At 42.1% G+C, this 17,148-nt stretch overlaps 1 protein-coding gene across 1 annotated transcript in view; it reads right to left on the bottom strand.

Annotated features, from left to right (window-relative positions):
* Positions 1 to 17,148, bottom strand: part of CACNA1C (calcium voltage-gated channel subunit alpha1 C) — a 1,426,303-nt gene that overhangs the window by 853,872 nt on the left and 555,283 nt on the right. The window contains 1 exon segment of the mRNA XM_053719677.1: positions 12,221 to 12,414. Coding sequence (XP_053575652.1) covers positions 12,221 to 12,414 — 194 coding nt within the window.

Here is a 17,148-nt window from a genome sequence, read left to right as displayed (position 1 = left end):
TAGATAATAGAAGTAAATTAGAAAGTTGTTTAAAATTGTATTCTCTATCTGAATCATGAAAGAAAATTTTTGGGTTTCATGTCCCTTTAACTACTGACCGAGGGACAGAGTTAAGCCAGAACCCTATGGCTTCCCTTAATCCAAAACTCTTTGTTCCTGTTACTCTCAATTTTGGAAAAACCAAGTTTCAAGCTCAAGCTCTCATAGACTCTGGAGCTGCAGGAATGTTCATTGATTCAAGTTTTGTTAACTCTCTCAGGATTCCTCTTCTTGCCAAGAAACAATTGATTAAGGTTACTACAGTCAGTGGTCAACCTCTGGGCTCTGGAATCATTAAACATTCCACTATACCTCTACACATGTCCTTGGTATACTCCACTCTGAAATCATCAGTTTTGATGTCATCTCTTCTCCCCAAATTCCTTTGATTTTAGGGCTACCCTGGTTACAGCTGCATGATCATGTTTTCTCCTGGTCCAAAGGGGAGCTTAATGCCTGGGGAACTACATGTTTTAAACACTGTTTGCAGAGTCCCTCCAAATCTTCCAGCTCCATCTTGGCACATTTGGACGTCCCTGATTCACTACCAAATCAATATCATGCTTTCTGTGACGTCTTTTCTAAGAAGGAAGCTAAAACATTACCTCCTCACCGGACTTTGATTGTCCTATTGATCTATTACCCGGAGCTCCTCTACCTAGAGGGAAAACCTATCCTTTCTCTCGTCAGAAATATGTCTCTCATCCTCATCAGTGGAAGTAGGTTTTTACTTCATCGGAAAAAAGGATGGAGGACTTCGTCCCTGCATCAATTATCGAGCCTTAAACCAGATTACTGTTAAAGACAGTTATGCCCTTCCGCTCATCCCTGAGCTATTTGATCGTCTTCAAGGTGCTTCTATCTTCTCCAAATTGGATCTTCGAGGGGCCTATATTTGGTTAGAATTCGTAAAGGGGACGAATGGAAGACTGCATTTAACACTAGATTCCTCCACTACGAATATCTCGTAATGCCGTTTGGATTGTGCAACGCAACTGCTGTGTTCCAACACTTTGTTAACGAGATCTTTAGAGATTACTTAAACCAATTTGTTATCATTTATCTTGACGACATACTGATCTATTCCAGAACTTTACAAGAACATCTTCACCATGTAAAATTGGTACTCCAAAAACTATGTGATAACTCTCTCTTTGCCAAATTAGAGAAATGCTCTTTCCACCAGAGTTCTATTCCCTTCTTGGGTTATATTATTTCCAAATCTGGATTTGAAATGGATACTGATAAACTTTCTGCAATCAAAGACTGGCCCAGACCAACCACCCTCAAGTCCCTGCAGAGGTTTCTTGGCTTTGCCAATTACTATCGAAAGTTTATAAAAGACTTTGCTAATATTTCTTCTCCTCTCACTTCTCTTACCAAGAAAGGTCAAAACTGCAGAGATTGGCCGAGCTCTGCAATTCAGGCTTTTGAAACTCTGAAATCAGCATTTTCTTCTGCACCACTCCTTTGTCATCCCATTCCTGACCTCCAATTCATCCTTGAAGTGGATGCCTCTTCTATAGCTGCTAGAGCTGTTCTCTCCCAACGTAACCCGACCACCAGCAACATACATCCTGGGGTGCTCTTTTTTAAGAAATTCAATCCAGCCGAACGAAACTATGACGTAGGCAACAAGGAGTTACTTGCCATAAAGCTGGCTTTAGACGAGTGGAGACATTGGCTAGAGGGTACTAGTCAGCCGCTTCTCATCATAACTGACCACAAGAATCTCCTGTACCTCCATACAGCTAAACGCCTCAACTCACGTCAAGCTCGGTGGGCTTTGTTCTCTTCCAGGTTTAATTTTGTACTTTCCTATGTTCCTGGTACCAAAAATTCCAAGGCTGATGCTTTGTCCAGGCAATTTCAACCTACTGATTCTACACTGCTGGATTCTGAACCCATATTACGTCCAGTCAGTGTTCTGGCTCAAGTATCCTCTTTTCCTATGCAGGCACTATGTTCAGCTCAAGACCGGGTACCGTCTTACAAATTTCCTCCTGGAATCCTGTATGTACCCTATGAACTTTGTCTTAAGCTTCTCCAATGGGCTCATGACAGCATACTGGCAGGTCATCCTGTAGTAAACAATACCCTGTGGAAACTCAAACAGTATGTTTGGTGGTCCTCCATTAGGAAGGACGTTAAGGACTACATTGTCACTTGTAACTCTTGTGCCTCCAATAAACAATCTTCTCGACTACCTTTTGGTTTATTGCAACCTCTTCCTGTACCACATTACCCCTGGTCCCACATATCCATGGACTTTATTACAGATCTTCCTGTTTCTGCTGTAAATTCGACCATATGGGTAGTGGTAGACAGGTTCTCCAAGTCTGCTAATTTTATTCCTCTTCCTGGACTTCTGCTCGAAGACTCTCTGAGCTTTTCATTCTTCATATTACTTGATTACATGGATTTCCATCTGACATAGTTTCTGATTAAGGAGTCCAATTTGTTTCAAGGTTTTGGAGGTCTCTCTGCAAGCAGTTCGGTATCAACATTTCTCTTTCTACTGCACATCATCCTCAGTCCAACGGACAAACCGAACGTGTGAATCAATCCTTGGAATCTTTCCTCAGGCACTATGTAAACCATCAACATTCCAACTGGACACAGCTTTTACCTTTAGCGGAATTAGCCAACAACTCTCGCTTCAATTCTTCCTTACAGACATCTCCTTTCAAGGCTGCTTATGGGTTCGAACCTAGAACCTTTCCTATGATTACTAGTACTACTGAAGTTCCTGGCGCTGATCGTATTGTGAAAAACCTCTGCAAACATTGGCAACATATCAGTCAAATTCTACTCTCTTCTTCCAGAATATACAAGAAATTTGCTGATCGCAGATGCTGTAAAGCTCCTATACACCGCACTGGTGACAAGGTGTGGTTATCCACCAAATTTATACGTCTAAAGCAACCCTGTATAAAATTGGGTCCCAAATTCATTGGACCTTTCCGAGTCGTTTCCAAAGTTTGTTCTTCAGCCTTTCGTCTGGCCTTACCCCAGACCCTTAAGATTCATCCAGTATTTCATGTCTCTCTTCTCAAACCTGTAGTAAAGAACCATTTCTCCATCAAACTCAAACCTCCTCCTCCGCTCCTTGTGGATGGTACTTCTGAATTTGAGGTCAGTCAGATCCTGGACTCCAAGTTATGGGGCAGTCGGTTGTACTACCTGGTCCATTGGAAGGGTTATCCCATTACTGAACGGTCCTGGGAACCTGCCTCTCATATTCATGCTCCTGCTCTTATCAAGTCTTTTCATATGAGGCATCCTACCAAGCCTGGTCGGGTCCTCCGGAAGGGTCCTTGAGGAGGGGGCATAGTCATGCTCCGCTTCCTATCTTCCGGTTCTTCCGGCAGTTCTGTCTATGTGCTATGTTGCCTATGAACATTCTGAGCCATCCCACTCTGCTGACGTCAGACGGGGTTCTTATTCTGGTGACTCGATCCTCTGGTGCCCGTTTGTTTGTTTTACTTCTGTTGCCTAGCGTGAGTACTCTTATCTTCTATGCTACTTGATTATTTGTTACCAAACCTCTGCCTGTAAGACTACATTATTGCCTATTCCAATTCTGCCTGATATTTTGTTATGAACTTTTGCCTGCCTGACTACATTAAACAATTACTATCTGGACTGATACTTGTTGCCAAACTCTGCTCATCTGACTACGCTATTGCTTAACCCTAAAACTGCCTGAATACAAGTTGCCAAACTCTGCTCATCTGACTATGCTATTGCTTAACCCTAAAACTGCCTGAATACAAGTTGCCAAACTCTGCTCATCTGTCCACGCTTTTGCTTAACCCACACCTGCCTGAATACAAGTTGCCAAACTTTGCTCCTCTGACTACGTTGTTGTTTATCCCTGAACTGCCAACCTCTGTTTGCCTGACTACGCCATTCTCTGACCCCACTCCACCTGCTATCAAGCTACCTAGAACACAATTCCTGAAACTCGAGATCTACATTTCACTATATTGTGAGTACCTTGTTTTATAGAAGCTGTCATGGGGTCACGTCCTGGATTATACTCAGAGTGCTAGTGTGTTATTTAAGTTCACCCTAGCATTTGGGTCTGCTTCCGGACTTACCTAACCTGGCACAAATAAAAACCTATCTAAATAAACCTAAGCTAACCATTGCCTTGAAAAGGGCATTTGGATGGGCATTGCCCTTAAAAGGACATTTAGATGGGCATTGCCCTTAAAAGGGCATTTAGCTATTTTACATTGCCCAAACCCTAAGCTAAAAATAAAACCCACCCCATAAACTCTTAAAAAAACCTAACACTAACCCCCGACGATCCACTTACAGAAGTCCTCATCGAAGCCAGCAGAAGTCTTCATCCAAGCGGGCAGAAATCCTCCTCGAAGCCGGCAGAAGTCTTCATCCAAGTGGGCAGAAGTCTTCATCCAGACGGCATCTTCTATTTTCATCCATCCGGCACGGAGCGGGTCCATCTTCAAGACATCCGGCGCGGAGCATACTCTTCTTCCGATCGTCGCTGGAAAATGAAGTTTCCCTTTAAGTGACGTCATCCAAGATGGCATCCCTTACATTCCGATTGGCTGATAGAATTCTATCAGCCAATAGGAATTAAAGGTGAAAAAATCCTATTGGCTGTTGCAATCAGCCAATAGGATTGAGCCTTGCATTCTATTGGCTATTACATCAGCCAATAGAATGCGAGCTCAATCCTATTGGTTGATTGTATCAGTCAATAGGATGAAATCTCAATCCTATTGGCTGATTGCACCAGCCAATAGAATTTTTTCCCCTTTAATTCCTATCGGCTGATAGAATTCTATGAGCCAATCGGAATGTAAGGGACACCATCTTGGATGACGTCACTTAAAGGGAAACTTCATTTTCCATCGACGATCGGAAGAAGAGGATGCTCTGCACCGGATGTCTTGAAGATGGACCCGCTCCGGTGGTTTGGTTGTGTGGGTGGTGGGTTTTACTGTTGGGGGGTTGTTTGAATTTTTTTTACAGGTAAAAGAGCTGATTTCTTTGGGGCAATGCCCCGCAAAAGGCCCTTTTAAGGGCCATTGGCAGTTTAGTGTAGGCTAGGGTTTTTTTTATTTTGGGGGGGCTTTTTTATTTTGATAGGGCTATTAGATTAGGAGTAATTTGCTTTTATTTTTGATAATTTCATTTTTTAATTTGTGTAATTTATTTTTTATTTTTTTTGTAATTTAGATAATTCTATTTGATTAATTTATTTTATTTTATTGTAATGTTAGGTTTTAGTGTAAGGCAGGTTAGGTTTTATTTTAAAGGTAACTTTGTATTTATATTAACTAGGTAGTTAGTAAATAGTTAATAACTATGTACTAACTAGTCTACCTAGTTAAAATACAAACTTATCTGTGAAATAAAAATAAAACCTAAGATAGCTACAATGTAACTATTAGTTTTATTGTAGCTAGCTTAGGTTTTTGTACAGGTAAGTTTGTATTTAGTTTTAAATAGGAATTATTTAGGTAATAATTGTAAGTTTAATTTAGATTTATTTTAATTATATTTAAGTTAGGGGGTGTTAGGGTTAGGGTTATGCTTAGGGTTACATTAGGGTTAGGTTTAGGGTTAATATATTTATGTAGTGATGTGGGAGGCCAGAGGTTTAGGGGTTAATAGTTTAATTTAGTATATTTCGTTGTGGGGGGCTTTCGGTTTAGGGATTAATAGGTTTATTATAGCGGCGGTGTGGGCGGATGGCAGATTAGGGGTTAATAATATTTAAATAGTGTTTGTGATGCGGGAGGGCGGCGGTTTAGGTTCTATCTTCATCCCGGCGGCGTCTTCTATCTTCATCCGGGCAGTGCGGAGCGGGTCCATCCTGAAGACATCTGGCGCGGAGCATTCTCTTCATACGGTCGCCACCGTATAATGAATCTTCGATGCAAGGGAGCTTTTTCAAAATGGCGTCCCTTGCATTCCTATTGGCTGGTTTGATTTTTGAAATTCAAATCAGCCAATAGGATGAGAGCTACTAAAATCCTATTGGCTGTTCAGCCAATAGGAATGCAAGGGACGCCATTTTGAAAAGGCTCCTTTGCATTGAAGATACAGTATATGACGGCGACCGTATGAACAGCCAAAAGGATTTCAGTAGCTCTCATCCTATTGGCTGATTTAAATTTGAAGACCCATTTTTAATCACGTACCGTGAATTCACTATTCAGTGTACAGCGGTGATCTTACAAAGAGGATCCTCCACGCTCCATGGCTCCGCGGTTGCTGGTCTTCAGTTCCAGGGTCGCCAGTCGTCAGTTCCAGGGTCCCCGGTCTTCAGCTCTGCGGTCATCGGTCTTCAGTTCCGCCCTCCTCTCCACGCCGGCTTGTTCCTGGAAGAAAGAAGAGGTCGCTGCTTGGAAGAAGACTTCACCACCTGGAACAGGACCTTCTCCCCCGGACTTCAGGAACAGTGAGTACCAACCTGGGTGTTAGACTTAGGTGTTTTTAAAAAAATTTTTGGGGGGGTGTTTTATTTAGATTAGGATTGGCACTTCTTAAAAGAGCTGAATGCCCTTTTAAGGGCAGCAAAATAGCTGAATGCCCCTTTAAGGGCAATGCCCATACAAATGTCATTTTCAGGGAAATTGGTAGTTTAGGTTTTTTAGTGATAAGTTTATTTATTTTGTTAGAGGGGGGACTTAGTATTTTTATAAGGAAAAGAGCTGATTTATTTAGGGCACTGTCCTACAAAAGGCCCTTTTAAGGGCTTTTGGTAGTTTAGCATTAGATTAGGGGGTGTTTTTATTTTGGGGGGCTTTTTTATTTTCATAGAGATTAGGTATTATTTTTTTATTTTTGATAATTTTGTTTTTTATTTTCTGTAATTTTAGCTTAATTTAAACTTATTTTTTTATTTTTAAAAGTAATGTTAGTTTTTTTTAATTTTAATTGTAATTTAGTTTTAGTTTAATGTATGTATTGGGGTTAATTTAGGGGGTGTTAGGTTAGGGGGCTTAGTGTTTAGTTATTTGTGTTGTGGGCTTCGGCAGTTTAGGGGTTAATAGATTTATTAGCGTTGTGTGGGTTTGGCGGATTGGGGTTAATAGATTTATTAGCATTACATTGTTGGCTTTGGCGGTTTAGGGGTTAATAGATTTATTAGCATTGTGTTGTGTGGGTTTGGCAGATTAGGGGTTAATAGTTTAATTAGGCATATTGCGTTGTGGGGGTTGTCGGTTTAGGGGTTAATATATTTATTATTAGTTCTGATGTGGGTTTGATGGCGGATATAGGGATTCTTATGTGTCGGGTTTATTTTTTGGAGGTGGGTTAGACTTTTACAGGAGATTGGCTGACTACAGGCGGCGCCGGCTTCAGCACTTGCGCTGAAGCATGCGCCGTATATGTAATCTCGCCCCTTATTGCAAAAAGTAAAAAAGTTCTGCCTCTGAGGTCTTCCTGGATAGAAAAAAAAGATGTCTCTGAAATCTCACAGGCACAAATTAGAGGCAGGTTTGTATCTCACTATTTCAAAGCAGACGAGATTGCCTTGTGTTTAAATCTTTTGTCTTATCTTTAGCAGTTTCCAAGTTTTCTTTTTTGCATATGTTTTGCTTGTTCTGTTTTATAGAGGGAGTTTCAATTAGTTTGTTCTGTAATGTCTTGAAGGCATTTATGTGCCTCCTATGCAACAAGACGGATAATGCCGAAATCTGTCCCTTTAAGGAACTGGGGGAAAGACCCTTCTCCAAACTTTATGCCAAGGCTGTCCATGCTTCTCACACCAGGACAAGTAAGTCCTCCATACCTTATGGTAGATGCGAGTGACTGGCTTCCTTGCCTGAATTAGCGTATCAATCACACTTTCAGAAAAGTCTATCTTGGCCAAGACTAGGCATTCAATCTCCATGCAGTCAGCCTCAGAGAATCCGCAAACCACGTCCTCCGCAGCCACAATGGAGCAATCAGAATGGCCGAAGCTTGCTCCTGTTTGATGCGTGCCACTACACGAGGTAGAAGTGGTAACAGTAGAAAAATGTAAGCTAGGTTGAACCACCAAGGCACCCCTAAGGCATGTATCAGCTCTGCCTGGGGATCCCTGGACCTCGACCTGTATCGGGGTAGCTTGCAATTGAGTCTGGATGCCATGAGATCTATCCCCGGATGGAAGGATTGCCTGCTGAGAAAATCTGTTGTCCACACCTGGAATGTGAATCACTGAGAGCGAGCAGCTGTGGGACTCTGCCCACTCCAAGATCCGAGACACCTCCCTCATGGCTAGGAAGCTTATCCTACCCCCTGATGGTTGATGTAAGCCACCAAAGTAATGTTGTCAGTTTGGAATCTGATGAAGCTGAACGACCCCAGAGGAGGCCATGCCTTCAGAGCATTGTAGATTGCTTGGAGTTCCAGAATATTTATCGGAAGGAGAGACTCCTCCCAGGACCATTTTCCTTGCGCCATCCTGGAACCCCAAACAGCTCCCCATCCTGCCAGACTTGCGTCCGTGGTCACAATCTCCCAGGACGGTCTCAAGAAACAGTTGCTCCGGACGGATACACCAAGAGAGGGAGATCCGAGTCCGAGCATCTATGGATATCTGCTGTGATAGATCTGAAAGATCACTGTTCCACTGTCTCAACATGCACAATTGAAGAGGTCTGAGATGGAACCTGGCGAATGGAATGAAGTCTATGCTAGAAACCATGAGTGCGATCACCTCCATACACTGAGCCACCGAGGGGCTTGCAGAGGACTGAAGGGCAAGACAAGAGGACACAATCTTCCTGCGTCGATGGTCTGTGAGAAATATCTTCATGGCCATAGAGTCTATTATCATGCCCAGGAACTCTACCCTGTTGCTGGGAACCAGGGAACTCTTTCCTGAGTTGATCTTCCAACCGTGAGATTGGAGCAAAATAAGAAGAGCCCTCGAATGATCCTTTGCGAGACTGAGCGACGGCGCCTGGACTAGGATGTCGTCCAGATAGGGCGCCACAGCAATGCCTCTGGATCTGGCCACTGCTAGTAGCGCCCCCAGAACCTTTGTGAAGACTCTTGGAGCCGTCGCCAGACCAAAAGAAAGGACAACAAACTGGAAGTGTAGGTCCAGAAACGCAAACTTAGGAACTTGAAGTGGTCCCTGTGAATTGGCACATGAAGGTAGGCGTCCTTCAAGTCTATAGTTGTCATGAACTGTCCCTCTTGAACTAGGGGCAGAATAGATCTGATCGTTTCCATTTTGAACGATGGAAAACTCAGAATCTTGTTTAAACACTTTAGGTCCAGAATCCTTCTTTGGAACCACAAAAATATTTGAATAGTAACGTAGACCCCTTTCTGCTTGGGGTACTGGTACGATAACACAGAGAAAGGAGAGATCCCTCACACAATCTAGAAAGGCCTCACTCTTTTCGGGTCTTGAAGACAGGTTTGACAGGAGGAATCTGCCCCTGGCGGATGGGATCTGAACCCTATCCTGTAACCCTGGGCGACAACTTCCAAAACCCAAGGGTCCTGAACATCCTGCCACCAGGCTTCTGAGAAGAGAGATAATCTGCCCTCTACTTAGTCCAGAGACCGGTCGGGGGCCACCCCCTCATGCTGATTTTGTCTCGGCAGGCTTCTTGCTCTGCTTAGACTTGTTCCGAGAATGAGCCGGCTTCCAAATTCCCTTGGACTGGTCTGCTTTTGCAGTGGGCTGCTGACGCTGGGACTTGTCCGCATGAAAGGGACGAAAAGTATCCTTTAGGCTTAGCCTTCTTAACCTGCGGTAGGAAAGCTCCCTTGCCTCTCGTAACCGTGGATATGATCGAATCCAATTGTGGACCGAACAGAATCTTTCCTTAAAAAGGCAGGGACAACAGCCTCGACTTAGAGGTCATATCCGCAGACCAAGACTTCAGCCACAGAGCTCTGCGAGCTAAAACGGAAAAACCTTGACACCTTAGTATTCAGGCAAATAATTTGCATATTGGCTTCACAGATGAAAGAATTGGCGACCTTCAGCGCCTTGATCTTATCCTGTATCTCATCGATGGAAGTCTCCCCCTCGACCATTTCACACAGGGATTCACACCAATATAAGGCTCTCTAGTTGATACTTATATTTATATTACAAGACCAATAGTTATTAGTGGTAACAGTACAATCCCTTTAGATACTTAAACTAAATGATCAATATTAATATATGAAAGATCACAAACAATATTGATTAAAGGGAATAAAGATCTATTGGCTTGTTTACAGATAACTAGATGAAGAATGTATCAATCATTATGTATATAGAAATTAATTAAAAATGAGTTATACCGCTTAGCAACATTTAAACCACTGATGAACTAATCTATTGAATGGGTTTGTTGCAAGGGTGTAAATATCTCTTATTTTTAATTTTTAAATTCAGTTTACCTTTAAAAGACAGGGTATTGAACTGAGTTGTACATACAGAGTCTAATTATTAACAAGATGTCTCTGTTAATTCCCCTATGTGGTATAAATGTAAACACTTATTTGTCTTAATATGTGAATGCCCCAGTATCATAAGTATTAGTAAGCTTGTATAGGGTGTGCAGGGTAAGGCAGTTAGCGTTGCCAAACATTAATTATGTCACCATCGATATTGAGACCATTTAGTCTCCTAGTATGAAGTTGGAATATCCTAAAGGTCTCACAATGTAATAATCTATTCACTATATTGCCTCCCCTAGCTTTGGGGCGGACAAGTTCAATAACTTGCCAAGAAAAAGTGGAAACATCTTGATTATGACAGTGGATAAAATGTCTGGCAAGATCAGAACATTCTCTACCATTATTGATATCATTTAAATGCTCCCTGATTCTGTTCCTCACTTCCCTAGTGGAGCAACCTGTGTATTGTACCCTGCAACTAGTACATTCTATTAGATAGACTATGACAGCAGTGCGGCAATTTGAACAAGAATCCAGATTATAGACTTTCTGTGTAATTCTGGACTGAAATTGAGATCCAGTTTTAGTAAAAGAGCAGGCAATACATTTGGCATAATGACATTTAAAATGTCCTTTAACGGTTAACCAGCTGCTTGTCACTGCTTTAGACTTTCCAAGCACACTTGGTGCTACCATGTTGCCTATTGTGCAACCTCTCCTAGCCACAAAGTTACATCCACCTGATGCATAAACTTTAAGACCATCCTCGGCCGTAAATATAGACAAATGTTTAGAAATGATACCACATATTTATTTAAATTGTGGACTATAGGTGGTTGAAAAGAGAGGTTTATTCCTATCAAACCCACTTTTGGAGTGGCTTTTTACACTTCCCAACAAGGTATGTCTATCAATTCGTGAGACCTCAAGGAGAGCTCTATTAAGGATTTTGGGCTTATACCCTCTGTGTATCAACAGATTTTTTATTTTCTCACTCTCCACCAGGCAATCCGACTCCTCTGAACAGTTATGCTTAATACGTATGAAATGACCTTCGGCCACACCAAAGCCAGTATGGCTAGGGTGGCTACTTCTCATGTGTAAAGTAGTGTTCGAGGACATGGGCTTCCTGTAAAGAGTGCTAGTAATCTTACCTGTATCTGTATTGCCTGTTAAAGTAATATCAAGATAAGGGATACTGTGTCTTTCAAACTGGTAAGTAAAATGTAAGCCAAATTGGTTAGAGTTGAGGTAATTGACAAAGCTCAGAGCCTCCTCCCTAGTACCTGTCCATATTAGGAGGAGGTCATCAATATACAGTTTGTACATCTGCATGAATGAAGTCGTGGACTCTCCTCCCCTTTAGATGGAAATCTTATTTTTGGATTTTATTAAGTCTAGGCCTCCATATCTTGATAAACAGGATACAAAGTGGATCATATGAACACCCACATAAACTACCACTAATACAACAGATTAGTTCACACACACAAACACAAAGAAGGTTATACACACATTTCAGTAAATACAAACCAACCCATTTAATATGCAAACATAAAAAACAGCAATGTGCATGCAAATGTGCAGCAAACTAATAGAAAAACAAAGAGCATAAGCAACATAAACAAACAATACAAAGATTATGCTTCTGTAAAGCTACACTAAACTCAAGCTGTTATGGATCGCAAAAGTATTAAAAGCTAGCTACCTTGGAATTTTGAGACCTGATTTCTGTCCGATAAAAGGTGACTACACATGGTAGTCCCCATATATTAATTATGAAGAATGGGTACCTTACCCAATAGAGCACATCCGTCCAGCCCTCCATGGTGATGCACTGGAAGACAGTAAGCATGGCAAAGGCAAAGTTGTCAAAGTTTGTGATGCCATGTTTGGGTCCATCCCAACCTGATTTGCAAATGGTTCCATTGGGACAGTGTCGGCCATTATTGCTATCCAGGGCACAGGGGGAGGGCTCATCCTCTGCAGGGACTTCTGAATGGATGAAAGACAGTAAAATAGGTAAGAAAATTAAAAATGCAAGAAGGAAAAGTAATTAATAGAGGATTATAAAATTAAAATGTGTGAATGAAAGGAGGAGAGATAAAGCAGGGGAGCAGATAAAACTAAAACTAAAAAAACTGAGATAAAAAGGTGAGGAATTTCAAGAAATTTAAAGAATCATAACTTGGACATAAAAAACATTTTGGATATTAGGAAAATAAAACTGCATTACATCTTGCCATATATTTTAAATCTGTAACATAACCACATTCACTTAAAGCAGGGCTTCCCAAAGTACATCCTGCTAACATCTGGCCCTCCAAGAGTTTTTATCTGTCCCTCAGCACAACTGAGCAGAAAGCATCAGTAATTTGTAATTTAAAAATCAGTTTTATTCTTCTCATTAGATAGTTAAGCAAGTATCACATTTTTAAATCTGATTAGTAAATACAGTTACAGTTGTGCTCGTAAGTTTACATACCCTGGCAGAATTTATGATTTCTTGGCCATTTTTCAGAGAATATGAATGATAACACAAAAACTTTTCTTTCACTCATAGTTAGTGGAGAGCTCAATCCTATAGGCTGATTGGAGCAGCCAATAGTATGAGAGCTGCTCAAATCCTATTGGCTGATTGGAGCAGCCAATAGGATTTTAGCAGCTCTAATCCTATTGGCTGATTGAAATCTTTCAGCCAATAGGAATGCAAGGGACGCCATCTTGGATTACGTCACTTGCATTGAAGTTCCAGTTTACGGCGGCGACCGTATGAACAGGAGCTCCGCGCCGGATGTCTTCAGGATGGACCTGCTCCGCGCCGGATGGATGAAGATAGAAGATGCAATCTGGATGAAGACTTCTTGCCGACTGGATGAGGACTTCGCCGGCTGGATGAAGATGGAAGAGGCCGCCCGGATGAAGACTTCTTGCCGGCTGGATGGATCCTTCAAGCGGGACTTCAATAACTGTAAGTGGATCGGCAGGGGTTCGTATTAGGTTTATTTAAGGGTTTTTTGGGTGGGTTTTATTTTTAGATTAGCGTCTGGGCATGTAAAAGAGCTAAATGTCCTTTTAAGGGAAATGCCCATACAAATGCCCTTTTCAGGGAAATGGGAAGCTTAGGTTATTTTAGATTTAGTTTTTTAATTTGGGGGGGGGGGTTGGTTGGTTGGGTGGTGGGTTTTACTGTTGGGGGTGTTTGTATTTTTTTACAGGTAGTTTATTGTAGGCTAGGGTTTTTTTTATTTCGGGGGACCTTTTTTATTTTGATAGGGCTATTAGATTAGGTGTATTTTTTTTTTTTTTTTATAGTGTTTTTTTTTCATAATTTAGTGTTTTTTATTTTTTGTAACAGCATTTTTTTGTAATTTAGTAATTTTCAATAAGGTTTAATAGTAGATTTAAATAATTTGAGTATGGTTAGGGTTTTTTTTAATATGTAATTTAGTTTATTTAATTGCTAGTTTAATTTTTTATTTTTTTTTAATCAAAAATTTTTTATTGAGACAAATGTACAAGCAAAACAGTAGTGCTGTTACAGGATGGTAAATATAGGTCTTCAATAATTTAGTTCGGCAAATAAACCAATTAACAAATAGAAGCAACCATAAAAATAGCATATAAAAATAGGCACAATATATAAAACCAAGGGTCTCTTTTTTTGTAGGGGGTTAGTATAGAGTATAAAGCAAGTAGCCTTTTCAATAAGTGGTATGAAAGCAACATTAAGAGATATAATGTGAGGATAAATGAATCGGATTTGAGGAAGGTGTAAAAGGGAGGAGAGGATAGGAAGCAGGGAGGAGAAAAGAAAAAAAAAAGGGAGGGGGGGGGAGTGAGCGGGGATTCTTAAGAGGTATTCTGGGGTCTGGTATCCCACTGTGGGAATTTAGCGATCCAAGGGGACCAGATCCCGTTGAAGGAGTCAACTTGATCTAAAACTTTGTAAGAGTACTGTTCCATTTGTCCTACAGAGTGCACAATGGAGATCACCTGGGAGAGAGAGGGAGGTCCGTCCTGTTTCCAGGCTCTGGCAAGCGCCAGTTTCGCAGCTACGAGAACATAGGTTGTAAGCGCCTCCTCTGAGGGAGATAGTCTTGACATGGGCATATGGAGGAGGGCTACTTCGGGGGTATACGGGGGAGTAAGGTTTAGTGAAAGAAGGAGTGCATAGACTTTCCTCCATAGGGGTTGGATTACAGGACATGTCCACCAGGTATGGAGTGCTGTGCCGATGTCTCCACAGTTTCTCCAGCAGAGAGGGGAGTGGGAACAATATATCCTGTGTAGAGTGACTGGAACCAGATGCCAGCGGACTAGGACTTTATAGTAAAGCTCCCATAAGGTGGCGCAATGCAGGAGTTTTTTGGTTGTCATAATTCTAAGGTGCCAGACATCTATTGTTACTGTGAACCCAATCTCTCTGTCCCAGGCGCGGTGTTGTGGAATTTTGTGTAAGATGTGAGTATTAGTAAGGAGGTTATAATGGAAGGATAGTAAGTGCTTTAGTTCATGTATTCCCTGCCAAGCCTTCTCCCACGTTGTCAGAGGTCGTAAAGAAGATTTTGGGTATCCCCAAGTTCGGAGGCGCGTGCTCAGGCGGAACGCCTCAAAGGCAAGCCTGGGGGGGAGTTGGAGTTTGGTGCAAAGTGCGGGGTGAGATAGCCAGACATCATTCTCATAGAAGTCTAAGACTAAAAGTGTATGTGGGTTAGGCCATAATTCAAAGTGAGAGTCCGGGAGACAGAAAAGGGCAGCGGAGACTGTGAGCAAAGGGGAAGGGAAAGGGGAGATAGCAGGGTTGTGTCTGATCTGGTCCCAGAATCGTAATGCATGCTTAAAAATAGGATGCAGGGAGTCAATGTCATGTCTGTGGTGGAGAGGGATCCAAAGTAGGTCGGATAGGCATAGACCAGGGGGCAGTAATGAGGATTCAAGGGCAAACCAACTAAGTTGTCTTTCTGGGTTATTCCAAAGGAGGATTTGTGATAATCTGGCTGCGTTGTAGTAGGAGATCATGTTTGGTAAGGCTAGGCCTCCCTGTGAGATTGGTTTTTCCAAAGTGCGTCCGGAGGTTCTGGGTCTTCGATCTTTCCATACATATGCAGTTATTAGGCTTTGAAGTCTATTAAGGAGCGCTCTAGGGATATTATATGGAATGGATCGGAATAAATATGTAATCTTCGGGAGGAAGGACATTTTGATGGCCGCAATGCGACCTGTCCATGAGATCTCCCTGAACTCCCAAGTCTCGAGGAGCTTTCTGTATTCTACAAGCTTGTCAGAGTAATTTTCCGTTATGACCACCCCAGGGTCTGGGCTCAAGTGAACCCCCAAAATCTTAAGAGAAGAAGTTTTCCATTGGAGGCAGAATGAGGTTTGCAAGAAAGTAAGAGTATAGGGGGGGACATTTATGGGTAGGACCTCTGTTTTGGAGACATTAAGTTTATAGAAGCTCAGGCCTCCAAACTGTCGTAGAGTGGTGAATACTGCAGGGAGAGATTCTTCGGGGGATGTCAGGAACAGGGTAATGTCGTCGGCATATAGGGAGATTTTGTGTATAGAGGTGCCGACAGAGAGGCCTCTAATTTTAGGGTCTAGCCGGATAGATTGGGCTAAGGGCTCTATTGATAAAGCAAACAGGAGAGGGGACAAGGGGCACCCCTGCCTAGTGCCATTTGAAATCGTGAATTTGGAAGATTGGAACCCAACCCCCCGTATAATGGCCGAGGGGTTGTTGTACAGGGCCTTAACCGCCACAATGAAAGCAGTGGGAAAGCGGAAAATTCTCAAGGTCTCCCATAGGTAATCCCACCTGACCCTGTCAAACGCCTTTTCGGCATTTAGCGACAGAGCCAGGAAGGGAGAGGAGTCCTGTGATGCAGCATGTAAGACATCAAGGATTCTTCTTGTGGCATCTGAACCCTCCCTATTTGGGATGAATCCTACTTGGTCATTGGATATAAGGGGAGTAATAATTTTAGCAGCTCTACTGGCTAAGAGTTTGGCGTAGATCTTGGTGTCTATGTTAATCAAAGAGATGGGACGGTAGCTACTACAGAGGTCGGGCGGTTTACCGGGTTTCAATATCGTAATGATGACTGCCTCTAGGAATTCTGGTTTAAACGAAGCTCCAGAAAATATCTCTTGGAAGAATCTATGTAGTATGGGAGTTAGAAGGGGGAGAAAGGTTTTATAGAATCTGGCTGTAAAGCCATCTGGGCCAGGGGCCTTACCAAGTTTTAGATTTTGGATAGTACTCTTGACTTCCTTGATTGTTAGTGGGGAGGAAAGAGAGGAGATGGCCTCTTCTGATAGAGAAGGGAGTGAGAGAGTGTCAAGAAAGGTAGGAATTTGTCCTAGATCAGCAGCTGGGACATTTAAATTGGCCTCAATATTGTAGAGTGAGCAGTAGTACTGCTTAAAAGAATTTCCAATGTCTATCGGGGCTGATACATTCATTCCAGATGGAGTTTGAATGGACCGTATTCTGGCTTGAGCTGTACGGTGTCTAAGCTTAGTGGCTAGGAGAGTAGAGGCTTTATTTCCCTGGTGGTAATAGATTTTTTTGAATTTTTCCATCAGATTGTGAACCCTTTTAAGTTCCAGAGTTTGGATTTGTTTCAGAACTTTGGAGATTTCATCATTTAAGACCTGAGAATAGGAGTGGGAGAGTTCTATCTTTAACTTTTGGAGTTGGATGGTCAGGGCGGGTAAAGTGGA

The sequence above is a fragment of the Bombina bombina genome, chromosome 6 (genome assembly GCF_027579735.1).
Source record: "Bombina bombina isolate aBomBom1 chromosome 6, aBomBom1.pri, whole genome shotgun sequence".
NCBI lineage: Eukaryota > Metazoa > Chordata > Amphibia > Anura > Bombinatoridae > Bombina > Bombina bombina.
The sequence above is the reverse complement of the archived record's forward strand: the minus strand, read 5'-3'. Positions and strand labels throughout refer to the sequence as shown.